The 14,766-nt window shown below is 57.4% G+C and overlaps 1 protein-coding gene across 1 annotated transcript in view; it reads left to right on the forward strand.

The window, feature by feature from the left end:
- Window positions 1-293: 293 nt before the first annotated feature.
- The window catches only part of TNRC18 (trinucleotide repeat containing 18), a 57,181-nt gene continuing 42,708 nt past the window's right edge, over window positions 294-14,766 (forward strand). The window contains exon 1 of the mRNA XM_059826696.1: window positions 294-495. Coding sequence (XP_059682679.1) covers window positions 294-495 — 202 coding nt within the window. The remainder of the gene's footprint in view (window positions 496-14,766) is intronic.

Raw genomic sequence — 14,766 nt, forward strand, 5'->3', positions numbered from 1 at the left:
TTTTTGGGGGGGGGGGTTGTTTATCGGGGGTGGCCGGGAGCAGAGGGGAGTCGGGGCAGGTCGGCTCACCGCACCCCGCTTGTCTCTTGCAGGCAGCGCCGAGACCGCCGCGCCGGGGCTGGCTCCCTGCACCGCGCCATGGGACGCTTGGACGCCTTATTTTTGAAAACCATCTGATTTTTTGGGGGAGGAGGAGGAGGAGGAGGGGGGGTGGGGGGGCGGGGGGGGGGGGGGGGTAAGGCGGTGGCGGGCACCGACAGCGATCCGGGAGACTCCTTGAAGCCGGCGAGTGGATGATGGATGGCCGAGATTTCGGGCCCCCCCGCTCGGTGCACGGCCCCCCTCCGCTGCTCTCCGGGCTGGCCATGGAGAGCCACCGCCTGGGAGCCACCGGCCGCCTGGCCCCCGCCGCCGGTCCCATGGCCGCCGGGCTCCCCGCCGCCCTCCAGCCCGGCAAGTTCCTCGCATCGGGCATCAGCCTCCACTCCCACCCGGGTAAGGCTCCGCGGACCCCCCCCGGCAGACCCACCCCCCCGCCTTCCCTCCCCTGCGCCTCCGCGGGCAGCGGCGGGTGCTGCGGACCCCCGGGGGCCGGCGGGGCTTTAAGCGCAAAAAAAATACTGATTTTTTTATATATATGTGTATGCTTGCAGCTTTTTCGCGTGTTTTCCGCAAGGGTTTTTTGCCTCGCTTGACTTTGATTTGGAGAAAAAAAAAAGGGGGGGGGGGAAATAGGGGAATGGGGGCGGGGAATGGGGGGAAAAAATAGGGGAATGGGGGGAAAAAAAGAGGAATGGGGGAAAAAAATCCCCCCCCAGCGCAGGGTTTTGTTGGCTCCGAGGACGATCCCCGCCGAGGCGGCTGCGGGTGTTTTGTGGAATAAATCCGGGAAATCAATCCGATTTTCGGGAAGGCTGGGAAGGAGGTGGAGGAGAAAGGGCTGCTTCACGGCTCGGCAAAAAAAAACCCCACCCTCGGGCTGAGAAAAGGGGCAAAACGAGGCGGTTTTGGTGATTTCCCTCCGCGCCGGGGCTGGGGGCGGCGGGCGGCGGGCGGTGCGGTCCCCGCCGGCCCGGGCAGCGCTGCGCGTTTCGGTGGGTTTTGGGTTTGTTTCCCTTGGTAATTACTATTTTTTAAACCTGCAAAGAAAACCTCCATGCAGGGGCTGCTCCCTCCTTGTATTTTTTTCCCCTTCTCGACGCGGTCCATCCCCGGGCAGCCCCACGGTTGTCTCTCCGTTTAAAAAAAAAAAAAAAAAGCCATTGAAATGTACGAGGTTTATTATTTTTTTTTCCCCAGTCAGCTTTTAATTTATTTGCTTCAATTACTTCTTTTTTGGGGAGGGATTTTTATTTTTCCCCCCTTTCCGAGCTCCCTTTCCCAGCTTCTCACAGGGTGGGATGCCGCGGGGTCCGGCAGCCGTCGGGAGGATCCTGCCCGCACTCCTGCCCGCACTCCTGCCCGCACTCCTGCCCGCTCTTTCGCTGCGCTGCCGCCGAGCTTGTCCTGGGAGGACGCGAGGGATTTCTGACCGTTTGATTTCCCTCTCTGGCTCTATTTTTTTTTTTTTTTCCCCTTTCTTTCCCCTGGGCGTGGAGGGGTGACTCGGAGTTTACTTTAGGCGTTGGGAGGGTGACAGGTTTTGCAATAATAAACCTGCTTTTCTCCCAGCCGCCCGGGATGAATGACTTTGAAATTTGCAAACCTGATTGACAACATCTGCAGAGAAGGAAGCAGCCCGAATCGAGGGAAAAAGATTTATTAGTTTTAGACTAGGTGGCAGTGCCAATTTCCCAGGTGCTAAGAGGAGAGGTGTAAAGCGAACGGCTATGAAGCCAAGCACATGGGCAAACGCCTTGCTTTTTCCTTCCCTTTTGTCTTTCTCTTTTTTTTTTTCCCTCCCCTTTTTTGTCCTGGGTATTTTTTTTCCCCCTCCTCCGCCTCCTGCTAAAGCAGAATGCGATCTCTGCAAAAATTAGTCTGGTCTGGACAATCTCAAGCCAAACCAAGTGCGGATTGTTGTGTGGTTGGGTTTTTTTATTTATTTTTTTAATTGGGTGATTTTTTTTCTTTTTTTTGTGTGTTTTCTTTTATTTCCCCTCCCAAAGTTTCCTTTTCTGGTGCTTCCCTGAAATCCAGGCAGCCTGGGAGGGACGCGCCGAGCTCCGGCCGAGCCGACAAAGCGTTGCTCCCTGCCGCCGTCCCTGAGCTTTCCCACTGCGCCGCGAGCTCTTGGGTTGGGAGCAAGCCTCAGATTTGGGGCCCTTCACAGAGGCAACAGGTTTTGTGACCCCTCCAATTTTTTTCTTAATGTAGTCTTATTATTTTTATTTTTCTTTCTCTGAAGTCTTTTGAAAATCCTCCCCCATCCCCACCCGCACCTCCGTGGTGCCCGGCTCTCCTCCGTGCGCTCCCCGGGATGATCGCTCGCAAAGCTCGCTCTGTGACATGGGCTTCGCCACAGCACGGCAATTCACAACCAGGCTAAACTGCGTTAAAAAGATACGTACAATTAACAGTCGAAACTTCCATTATACCGCGGCAGGGGGATAGGCAGGGATTTTTATTTTGTTTTTTTACGGCTTTAACAATATCGTTTGAAATGATGATTGCTTCCTGCTACGGAGGGGCCCTTTGTAGGTTTGCGTTTGCAGTGTTGATGTTGGTGTGTGGTTTTTTTTTTTTTTGTTGTGGTTTTTTTTTGGTTTGTTTTGTTTTTAGGAGGGGTTTGGAGGGGTGGAAAGGAAAGGCTTGTGCAAGGGGTTAAGAAAAGTGGGCAGGAGGCGAAGCCTTTAAATAGAGCCAGTCCAAGCCAATCTTTAAATACCGTCGGGCTGAAGAAAGAGACTGTTGAATCCGTCCCAACGTCCTCCTAAAATAAATACGCCCCTGTAAAAATAACGTGATTGGCCATATTTGAGGATCCAGTTATCGCTGGCACCGATGACTTATGTTTCTCGTAGCCTCTGCTCGTTCCGGCAGCCTGGGCTCTGCCCCAGCGCCAAAATACAGGCGCCTGGGCCGCCTCCAGTGACCCCCAGACCCTTGGCTCTTCTCTGGGGGGGGGGTTCTATTCCGTGGTAGCGTTTCGGCCGCCGCCGTGCAGGACGGGGACAGAAGCCCCTTTGTTGGAAGCACACGGAGGGAGGAGTGAGCTGGAGGCCGAGGCGGGAGGCGAGCTAGCCCTCGTCTGCGGGGCTGCCATCCCGTGTCCCCCACCCCTGGGTGCTCTCAGGCATCGCTGCCTCCCCGTCCCCGAGGAGAGCAGGGGGGTGCTCCCGACTGGCCCCGCCGAGGGCCAGGGGAGGAAGGTGACTGTTTGCAATGGAATTTCATCCCTGGCAGCGGCCGAGCTTGCCGGGAAGACCTTGCATAAAAAGAGGCTGCAATCGATGGAGTCAGGCGGTCGAGCTCACTCTGCTCCGCAGCCCGCGGCTCAAAAATATGGGGGGTTTGTAGTTTTGCTCCTTCCCTACCCCACCGTCTTCGGGTCCAAGTGAGTGTCCTGGTCTCGGCTCCATCCCGCGGCGGGCGCGTTGCTCTTGGCAGCTTCTGTGTTTTGGGGGAGGTGGAAAAGGCTCCCTCGGACTCAATTGCGAAGGGCTGCTGTGGGACTGCGTCCCTGCCAGGCAGCGGGGCTGATGGCGAGCAAATATCGTCTGCATGCAGAAGAGATTCTCTGAGTTTAAAATAATAATAATAAAAATTTGCTTTTTGCCCTGTACTGAGGTATCCTTTCTTGGGTGGGATGCGTATGGGGGGGCTACCAGAACAGATCCGTGTTTGTATAAAAGGATACCCAGCCTCTCCCATTAAAATACGCTTCAGAAACACTTTCCAGTGCCCTGGGAAAGGGACAGACCTGTACGAGCAGAGCTGACTCTGTGTTAAATCCAGCCCCAGAGCAGTGGCGGAAAGGAAAGCGGGTCAGGCGGGAGGGGAGAGATTTTGGTGTGCTTGCTTTCCTACTTCCACATTAGCATGTGCATTCAAATGCAGCAATTTAAGGTAGATTGGAAACCATCCCTGCTTCCAGGCCTGCTGTGCCCAGGGAGAAGTTTTCCAGACAGCTGGGCCAGGTAGGAGTGTAGGGGGGAGGGGAAAAAAAAAAAAAATCCCCCCCCCCCCCAGGACAGCTTTGCTGTGCCAGCAAAATCCCACTGTAGCCATCCTTATAATGGCAAAATTGTGCTTCTGCTGAGCTGGCAGATTTTGCAGAGGAGGCCTTGCCGTCGGCGGTGCCAGCAGAAGCACAATTTGCTCATCTCAACTGCATGCGTGCTAAAATCGCGTTGCTGATCGGAGACACCAGGATAGCACCGATGCGGTGCTGGACCGAGCCGTGCCCCGCTCCTCCCTGTAGCTGGGCTGGGGAGAAGGGGGCTCCCAGACCAGTGGTGGGATTTTGGCTGTGGTTCAACACGGCTCTTTTTGGTCATGTTTTGATGCTGCAAGGAAAATACCATCGGTGTTTAATGGCCCTGGAAATCACGGTTCCCCCTCCCTGCCCGCCCAGGGGGTGGTGCGAGGGGCTGAGCGCGGCGGGGGGCTCCTTGGGGCAGGGGCTTGCCCTGTGACACCAGGAGGAATGCGGACCTGCCTGGGGAGATGTTTCTTCTCCCTTGAGGCCCTGGTGAAATTAGATGCTTTTTGATATGTGCTTTCAGGCAGAGCAGGGAGCGTGCTTGTCCCGGTAGGGCTCGGGGAGGTGACGCTGGCCTGCGCCGGGCAGGGATGTTGTGCTCAGACCCATCACGCTCTCCTGTTTACACCCGGCATCCCCAGGGGTGGAGGAAGCGCTCGGCTGTTATGTGATGCCCCTGTAGCTCCCTCGGGCCTGCGGCCAACGCGTAGGCTGTGAGCAAGGCAGGAGCGGTCTCTTTGGTTTTGCACTGCGGATGAAAGGGGGGGGAAAAAGGGGCTTCTGCATTTTTGAGAGTCTCCCACCATGCGCTCCTGGGGTGCTGGGGGCTCCTTTCCCTGATGTCCCGATGGTTTCTGCAAGGTCCTGGTGGTCGGTGGGTTGAGGGGTGACATCTCCATCCTTCGGGAGGGGTGGGAAGGATTGTCTACCCTGTCCTCTGGCCCCCGTTGAAGTTCCCATCCCAAGTGGCGGTAGCTGGTGGTAGGGCCGCTGGGCTCAGACTGCGGATGAGAGCCCAAGGGCCAACGTGGTGACGTAAACTTGCTCAGAGCAAGGTCTTGAGGGATCCTCCACTGTGTTAGGGTTTCTAATGCCTTTCCCAGCTGAACAGGCAGGAGCTTGGCTGTACCTCTGATACACGGCGCTGGCAAAGATGTGCTTTATTAGCACGGTTCCTAGCAACCCTTCTCCCACCCCGAGCGAGCCTCGCCCCCCCACCCAGCACCGAGTCTCCTTGGTGGGGTTGGACCCAGCGGTCCCAGCCCCGACTGACGGTGTGCCCGTGAAAATTTGATCCGGAGGATGTGCCGGTGCTAGAAATCCTAGCCTGGGATGGCATGGGGCACCAGGCGGGTCTCCGCCATTGGGGACAGACTCCTGCTCTTTCTCAGCACAGCAGCTGTTGGAGAAATGGAAATCGCCGGGAATTAATCTTGCGGCAGACGTGGTTAGCAGAGCAGGGCTTTCGTAAGGGAAATTTTAGATCTCCTTCTTAGGATAACCCAGGGTAAAGCTGAAATTAGTTTATAATTATATTGTAAATAACCCCCCATCTTGTCATTTCACCATCTTCTGATGAATATGGAAATGAACATTGTTAAGGGGAATTAACGTCATTACGGCAGCCTTCCAGGTGAGCGCCTTGCGGCTCGGCCGCGGCTGCGACTGGCGGGAGGGTGTTGGATCACCTCCTTTACCTGGGGTTAGCGCCCGACGAGTTGAAACAAGGCTCCGTGTGTTTTCAGCGTGTGCTAAACTGGTCCAGTTAAAGCTTCGGGCGGGAGGTGGTGCAGGGAATCGGGGCCAGCCTGGCATGTGCTGACACGAAGGCTGCCTTGCCGGGACGAGGAGATGTTGGTCTGGGTTAGGTAATGCGATCCAGCATCGCCTGCCCGAGGTGCCGAGGACAAGGGCGCGCTTTGTTCTGCCTCGCTGCTGAAACGGAGAGCACGGTGGGCCCTGAACCGACCCGAAAATGCAGGTGCGGTTGGGGAAGTGGGGGGGGGGGGGAGCTGAGGGCAGCCCCGAGCTCCCTGCCTGCAGGGCTGGGGCGAGGGAGCAGCACTGCGTCCAGCTGCGGCAGCCCCTCGCTGGCTTTTCCAGCTGGGGATGCTCTATAAAAAGCAAAGTTGAGGAGGGGAGCGCTCCGGCGCGGCCGCCCTGCAGGGTGCTGCCTCTCCCTGGCCGTGAGGATTTGGGGGTTTCCTTCTCCCCATGTTTCCTCCCAGCCCCGTGTTTCTGGCTGGCTTCGCTCTGGCATGGCACAGCTGGATGTCTGCGGGCATCGCGCCGCACCCGTCGGCTGGGGAGAAACACCGTCTCTCTCTGCTATTTATTTGCTTTGCTTATCGTTCGCTTCTCTCCAGCTCTTAAACACCAAGGGGACGGCAACTGCACAAACCCTTTATACCCAGCCCCGTCCACGCTGACTGGGGAGGACGGCGCGGCAAGAGCCCTGCCGTACGGCAGCGCTGCGGCGGTGACAGTTGGGCTCTCTCCCCACGCCGCGAGGATCAGCTGTTGGGTGCACAATATGCTCCGGTTTCCCTCTCCAGCTGTTGTCGCTGACGGTTATGGGAAGTGAAAGGTAGTTGAGAGTTTGGTATCTCTAAATCAGGGAGGTGCTGGGCAGAAGGGAGGGGGTGAGGGAGGGCTCTGTATATCTGAGGCTGATTTTTGTTTAAATCCAGTGAGACTTGAAATAGTGGCAAAAGGATTGAAATGACCTTGGGAATAAATTTTATTGCCAACATAGCAGTGGCCAAAGAGCCATTTTGAAAGAGCTGCAAGCAGGCAGGCAAGCTGAACATGGTGGGCTCGGGGCGAGGGAAGGAGCGATGCGGTATGTTTGGGAGAGAACGTGCCTTTTTAGGGGAATAATGGAGATTTTAAGGCACTCAGCACTGTCTCTCTGGATCTGCATCCCCGGCAACTTCTGCAAAGGTTGCTCTTGCTCCTGCCGCCATCCATCTTACCCTGCCACGTTACTGCAAGCAAAGATCCCTTTTTATGTTCGGTGGTTAGATATATTGCCCCTGCTTCCCTTTCTGCCCCGATCCCTTCTCAGCAGAATTCCCTGTGGCTTGAATATGCTTTTAATACAGTTGGTTTAATTGCTTTTAATTAAAAAAAAATAATAATAATTGCAACGGCCAGCGTGCTTGGGAGAAAGGCTTTTGAAGGGATTCAGCTCTTTGCTGCTTGCAGGCAGTGCCGGTAGCAGTGTGTGAAGGAAATAGCCCCTGTGTTACCACCGCACAGTGTGTGTAATTCTCATGTTTTGTGTCCTGATCTGCTGGGTGTGGAGGCATCCCACGTGCCACGTCACACGCGAGCCAAGCGGATAATGCTCCAGTGAGTAAAGATCCTGGCAGGTGGGTGAAGATGGGTGCAGGAGCCTTCCCGGGATGCGGGTGAAAGCCCAGCACACCTTTCCCCCAGCCCTGCTCCGCCGGGCAGGCACGCCGCACCGGGCTCACAGCGAGCGCAGCGTGCTGGGGTTTCCCTTTGCAATCACAGCGCTACAGCGGGGCTTTCTCCCTAATGAGATTAGCGACACAAAGCGGCAATTCTTCCGTTGCTTTTAATGGATGTTCGGGGTTTGTGTGGGATCGGAAATTCCTACTTTCATCAGATGCGCCCTCTCTGTGACTATTTTGTGGACAGATCTTCCTTTCCTCGGCTTCAGGGCTGACATTCATACTGGCACAAGCGTTTTAGGCTTCCCAGCCTCAGCCATGGTGAATTTTATCTTCTTTCCTGCTTTGAATCTCGCCGTCAACTCAGGCTGCTTCCATCCTGTGGAGGACACAAAAGCTGGGTGGCCTTCCCTGGCCAGGCTAAACGCAGTTGGGAGGAAGGAGAAGTGCAAAAGTCACTCTTGAATCGTTCTTGCAGGTGCTCCTTGGTCTCCCTAGTTGAGATGTGCAAATACGTGTGTGCGTATGCATACGTATATAGGGCATCCATGTAGTGCTTCACCTGATGGAGGGCTGCCTGTCACTGCCTTGTGACATCGGGGCCAGGTTGGCAATTTGTCAAGAGCCCAAGGGCTGTGCTTCAATTTGAATACGGATTTGCATAATTCAGCAGGAATTAAACCGCACCGCCGTAATATTTGCCTCTGTGTTGATCTCCTGTTACTGGCGGCGGGGACGGACGTGGTGTTGGGCGTTTGCTGGCTGCAGAGACCCCTTTGCTTCACAGTGCAGTGCTTTTTCAGTGCAGAAAAGGTGGCGTGGGCTGATGTTCAGGAGGATGCGGGGAGGGCAGGAGCCTCTGGAAGGAAAAAGGGCTGAACATGGGGTCAAGAGGAGAGGTTGGGCACAGGCTGAGCTTTTGAGCTTGGTTTCCTAAGGAAAAGAGGCTTATGGGATCATGCAGCGTCTGTGGGTCTCATTCTTCCACCCCCAGATGTCTACAGCCTGTAGCTGAATTTCTCCCAGGGTGGTTTTGGTCCCTGCAGATGCTGCGGAGGTCAGCGCTGGGCTCTGGGAGAGGGATGCATTCGCTCCTGTGGCACACGGAGAGGTACAGGCGGGCGTAAGTAAGTAAGCAGCGATGGAGACCACGTCTCCCAGGGCTTTGAGTCATCCCGGCTCGTGCTGACTACGCCTGGCAGGGGCCTGGGAGGCAAAACAAACCCGCATCCAGCTGCCACCTCCCCACTGGATGTTAGTGGCGTGGGGTGGCTGGTTGGGTTTCGGGGGTGGCCCTTCTGGCAAAGTGGATTGAGCTGCCGTGGGGAGATGCCGCCTCTCTGGTGGCCCTGGTGAAACCCTGGTCAAACCAGTGGCTTGGGGCAGTTCCCAGCTTGGGGACTTGCAGTTGGCCCACCTGATTTCTGGAGGAAGGGGTGAGATGAGCAGCCCCGGTCTGGCGCTGTGTGGGCTTGGGTTTGCAGAATGGGAGGTGCTGAGGCTCCTTCCAGCACTCCTGGCCTTGGGCATGGTGGGGACAGTCCTGGCTGCGACCCTTCACCATGCTGGACAGGAGGACAGGCAGGGACAAACCTGGGGGGCAATCCCGCGGTGGGCCCCCACCCACCACCCCACGCAGAGGGGAGGCAGCCAGGGCAGCGGGCGGCCACGGATGGCGATGGGAAGCCGAGGGGAGGAGAGAGCAGGTGGCATTTGCCTTCCCGTGGGTGCCCCGGCGTGCATCCGCGGGGCTGGCTGCTGCCCATCACGCAGCGGTGTTTAATTTCTCAATGGGAGGGCAGGGAGATAATGCTGCACAGTCCCATTTAACCTGCTGGTGACCTGGTCTTAAGTCATTGTGGCTGAAAATAGACCATGTTCCCTCCAGGGCACAGCTAATGGCGCTGGGAAAGCTGGGATCTCTCTTTGAAGGCTGATTTAATTGCTGCTGGCAGGCACTCGGTGCAGGTGATGTGGGGACCCGGCACCCGTGCCATCCCGCAATAACCTCCCCCCACCGAGTGCCTGTAGCTCTCCCGGCTCTGGCAGTGAAGGGTAATGAGCTCCTTTCTAACGAAGGCACGGGACAGCGGCTCAGAGCCGGCGCGTGGGTGTCGCTGGGTTAATTGCACGGGCAGGGCTTGGCCCACGGGGAGCGGGGGCTCGCCTGTTTGCATCGCATCTTCTGCACTGAGTTGGGGTGATTTAAAAGGAAAAAAAAAAGAAAAATGGGATGAGTTAAATTTCAGTGCTTAGGAAGGAGGGGGAGAACCTGCAACGAAGGTGTGAGCCCGGTGCTGGGAGCAGAGTCAGCCCTAGGGCCCCCATGCCAGCCACCAGTGGCTGGAGGGTCTTCGCTGTTGATGAAGGATGGACCAGAGCAAAGACATTTTGATGCTGTCCTAGAAAATCAGGAGAGGAAGGCGAGGCTACAGTCTAGCAGCCAGGTTCTGCATTCCTGGGGATTCTGCTAATCAATTTGAGAGTTAAAATTCTTATTTTTTTAATTTCCATACAGCATCTTAGTAAATGTGGAGTTGAAGAGCCCACCGAGTTGCTCCTTGCTATTTGAGGAAAGCTGTGTCGTTGCGTAGTGAGAGCCTGGAGATTTCAGTGGACCTCCGTTGGGGTGTCAGGTTTAATTATGCCAGTGGAAAAGGGGAGACATCTGATGTGGTGGGGAATTTCAGGCTGGGGACACAGAGGAGAAGCTTCTGCCATAGCAGCCGACAGTGACCCAGGAGTGTTGACGCTGGTTTTGAGTGTTTGTGCATCAGGGTTAACGTGGGACTGGGTTGGTGCTTCCCAGACCGTGTGTTTCAGGCTGTCCAGACCGGCTGCGTGTCACGTCAAGGGTCCCAGTGGGATGGTTTCCATCCTGGCCCCTCCAGCGGGAGGAAACGCCACCTTCCTTCTGCCAGAGGGATTCGTGTCCCCACCTGGGTGGCTTCTTGCTGCCCCCCACGAAGACGCTGTCAGCAGGGAGCTGGTGGGTGACCTCAGGGGAGATCTTCAGGGCATCTCATCGGTGTCCTTCTCCTGTCGCTCCAAGCCCTGAAGCACTAATAGACCTCGGATTGCATTTGCTTTGTTGCACGGTGGAAACTGAGGCACTGGATGAGTCTGCAGGATGCTGGGGACAGAGCTGGGGCGTGAGCACTGATCCCTTGAGCCCTTGCAGCCACTTACTCCCATTTTCTCCACCTCCGCCATCTCTGGGACGTTGGGGCTGTTCCAGCTCCTGGGTGAGGAGGAGGTGAGTGGTAGGGCTTGGCCTGATGATATTTATTTCCACGGAGGCAGGGAACCCCCTTGCCCTGTGCATATACCCTGCCCTTCGGTGTGCCTTGGCTGTGGGGGTCCTGGCAGCGCTGTGATTCACCGCGAGCGTAGCACGGCAGTGAAATCATGGCACGGCATCGGCACGGGGTAATGGCTGCAGGGAGAGCTCCTTGGAAACCTGGTGGGAGCGTGCGGTGTTCCTGTGCTGACGCAGCTGCGAGTAGTAGTAAATATTGAGCAAGAACCACTTAAAAATAAAGCAGCCTGGACCCAGATTCCCACATGGAATAAAATAAAATTAAAAGAAACAATAGAGAGCTGCGCTGAGCTGGCGGGGGGAACTCGCCTTGGCTTTTAAGGTGGTGATTTTTGCAGCTGAAGGAAAGCTGCGTGGCGGTGTTTGAGCCGGCGAAGGCCGGGAGCGCGGACCCCCCGCCGGAGGATGCTGTCTCTGAGCTTGCCGGGGCCCTTAGAAGATTAAACGGGGAGTTAAATTGATCTGGCTGTTCTGGATCTGGGGTTTGAGATCGGAGGCCTTCAGGGGATGTGGAGAATCGAGGCTGTAAATTAAGGCTTTGAAGCAACTGGCAGCCCTGTGGTACGGGCTGTAAACACAGCAGGGTCAGGTTTTGGGGCAAAGGGCGGTGGGTTGTGACGGTGGTGGTGGCTTAGGGCTGTGGGAATGGGGACCGGCCGCCGCGGTCCATGTGCATCTGATCCAGGGGCTTTTGTTTCAGCCTGGTGTGTTTGGGGGCTCGTACCGCTGCCATCTCGTACGTGGCATAGGGTCAAGGCGGCTCCGGTGCCTCGGGTGTCACAAGAGCTGCCCTGGCAGACAGGGAAGGAGGCGGCAAAGATTTACTCTGTCAGCACTCCTGGCTCTCAGCTGTTTGCAGCCATAAATGCATGCATGAGAAATGGCTGCGGCCGTGCCTCGCCGTGCTGTGTGTGCCCCTGTGTCGTGGGGCACAGATAGGGAGGTGTATGCTGGAGGGGGGGGCCCTAAAAGAGTCTCCCTGGGGAAGCTGCTGCTTCTACAGGGAGAGGATCGGGGATGCACTGATGATGATGGTGAGCACGGGCAGACAGTGCTGGTATGGTGGCTGTCCCGCCGGCGGTGGGAGGGGGCCCCATGGGGGCTGGCGGCCGGCGGGTACTTGCTGTGCTTGGACTTCTACCGGTTCCCCTCCCTCCCTGCCGGGGAAAGGGAACTCATGAGGATCTAAGCATTTATCCAGCTGTTTGTGGCATGGACTGGTGTCCCAGTTGGCTGCCTGTGAAGCAGTGTGAGCCAGACTGGGGAAGAGGTGACCTGTGCTCCCGGCCACGGGCGGCTGCTCCGTGCCAGAGCCCAGCAGCCAGCTGAGACCCTGGCTGCAGCAGGGCTGCAAATCTCAGGTGCCCAGAGTTGAAAACATCCCATGGAAATAAACCCAAATCCTCGCTGCTGTGTTTCCCAGCTCCTCTGGGCTCGGACCGGAGGGACCGCGGGGCCAGGCGTTTCGGCTCGGGCCCCTCTGTGGCTGCAGCCTCTTGCGCAGCACTGCGTGGTGCCAGCCTGCTTCCTGGCAGTGTGTCCGTCCATCACAGCCCGGGGAGGATGGGGCGAGATGCCGGCGGTTGGAAATATTTCATAAGTGGCAGAAACCCGTAACGGGTAGACGGGGCCGATGGGGGAGAGTTACTTCACTTCTCCCGGGCTGCTGGAGGCTGCCGGTCTTCCGGTGACAGGGCTGTGGCTTCTCGGGCAAAGATGGCTCGTGCCTGGAGCTCGGCTTTGGGGTGCACTTCGCAGCAACATGGCATGTGGCCGCTTGCTTGCCTGTTCAGGCCACCGGGGCTGTCATGCAGCTGTGTCCTGTTGTGTGATTCCCTTCGAGATGACAGCAGGGACTGGAGAGCCGTCCCCAGGCACGAACAGAGGCTTTGCGGATGTTGCTTCTCCCTGATGCATTGGTGCTACCTGCTGATTTGGAAAACCAGACCAAGGGAGTGAATTCCCCATTGAGTGGTGTCTCTGTGTCGCCCCTGCTTGCTGTCCTTGACCCTTTGTGGGTGCCAGAGTGAGCTGTCACTTCTGCACCGGGTCAGCAGCTGGCATGGAGGGCAGCACGGAGATGCCATGAAGGTACCAGCCGGTTGTCTGCAGCCGGGCTGGGGTGGAGCAGCTTTCCCAGCACTGGCACACACACGTATCACATCAAGCATGTAGGCTGGCTTGTCGGACAGAGCTGTGTCTGCGGGGGAGATGTGTTCAGCTCCAACGTGTCCCCCTCCTGCCCTGCGCTTTCACAACCCAGGCTTGGCCGACTGGTCTGGCTGGGGCTGAATTTCAGGCCTGGGGACCAGGGGGGCCGAGGTGGAGAGAGCCCGCAGGTTAAAAACTCTGGGCGACTGGTGGCACGTGGCAGCCTGCTCTGCTGCGGGCACGTCCGCCCGCCTGCCTTCACCACCTCGGCCAGGGGATGTTTTCTGGTGGCTCTGTCCTCCTGGGGAGCTTCGGGCAAACCCCGAGTGGGTTGAGCACGTGGGGTCCATTTCCCTCCCGCTTCCCCTGGCGCGACCTCTGGCCTCCAGACGTTCGGTGTGCGGTTTGTGTGGTTGCTGGTATCTCATCTCCCCATCAGTCACATCCCCTCTCGGTGGTGAGTCACCCCGCCGTACCATTTCCCCCAGCCGTGTGCCGTTTGGAGAGCTGAGCAAAGATGAAGAAGATGTTTTCAACTGGGCTGACACATCTGCACCCGCCAAGTTCCTCTAGTAACAGCTCTTACTGATTTATGTCTCAGTCGTGCAAAGCAGGTACATTTTACCAGCTCCTCTTGGAGCTGGGAAGGAGGGGACAGGCGTGTGTCCCTGCTCCATGCCCATCCGCTGCACTCACTGAAGCATCGAAAGGGGAGCTGAGCAGGGACGAGCAGGGACGTGCATTTTGGCTGCTGGCTGGCACCTTCCTGCAGGGTTACGGTGGCTTGAGGGACGAGCTCTGTGCCCCTTAAACCCTTTTACCCTCTGAGATGGGCTGCTTTGGATCGTGTGTGTCCACACCGGCAAAGCGCCCACGTGGGATTCGTGGTGGTGGTGCCTTTCCCAGGCGGCCAGAGGCCGTGCTGATGGGCACGCGTGTTTGGCGGTGTGGCAGGGAAGGGACGGGAAGGGGGGCACAGCCGGTCTGGTGCTGGCAGCACTGCCAACTCGTACCTCCCTGCCTGCGCTGTGGTGCCAGCCCGCCTCTGGGCGAGCAGTTGGCTGGAGGAGCGTGGCTCAGCCTGCCGAAACCTGTCGGCATGTCCCTGGGCGAAGCGGATCTTGCGTTGGTTCAGCAAATGCTCTGGCCCCGGGCAGATGGAGATGGTTGTGGTTTCCCCCTTTCCCCTCCCTTTCCCCTGGCAGAAGCCCATGGTTGGGGTGAGCTGTGCGTTGCTCACTGCGGTAGAGTTTCTCCCCTTGGCATCGCTTTCTGGCTCGGATATCCAAGGAGGGAGCGACTTGCCTGCGGCCGCCTCCTGCAAATGCAGCTACTTAGTGCGTGAAGGAGCAGCTTCACCTCCAGGTCCTGCCTGCGGGAGCGGGGCAGCAGGTTTCGGGCTGTGTGCAAGTCTTACGCCAGCCCGTCAGCATTCCTGCTGGAGGGCTGTATGGAGGAAGGGATGCTCTGGCAGTGCCTTGGGGTTGGATTTGCATTGGGTTCATCCCCAGGAAGGCTGTGGCTTGGATCCCTCCTCCCTGCCCCAGCTCTGGTTTCTGGCAGAGAACAGGCCAGGTAAATACAGCCTGAGCAGTTTCTCCTTCCGGGCATTTAGGAAGGGAAAACAGTGTTGCTGGTAAACTGGAGGCTGGGCTTCAGGTGTCTCTCTGGTTTTGCTGCTGGTCAGCTGGGTGGTGCAGGCAGGTCCTTGCAGCTGCCCGTGCCTCAGTTTC

This window comes from Gavia stellata, chromosome 18 (assembly GCF_030936135.1).
Source record: "Gavia stellata isolate bGavSte3 chromosome 18, bGavSte3.hap2, whole genome shotgun sequence".
In the NCBI taxonomy this organism is placed as follows: Eukaryota; Metazoa; Chordata; class Aves; order Gaviiformes; family Gaviidae; genus Gavia; species Gavia stellata.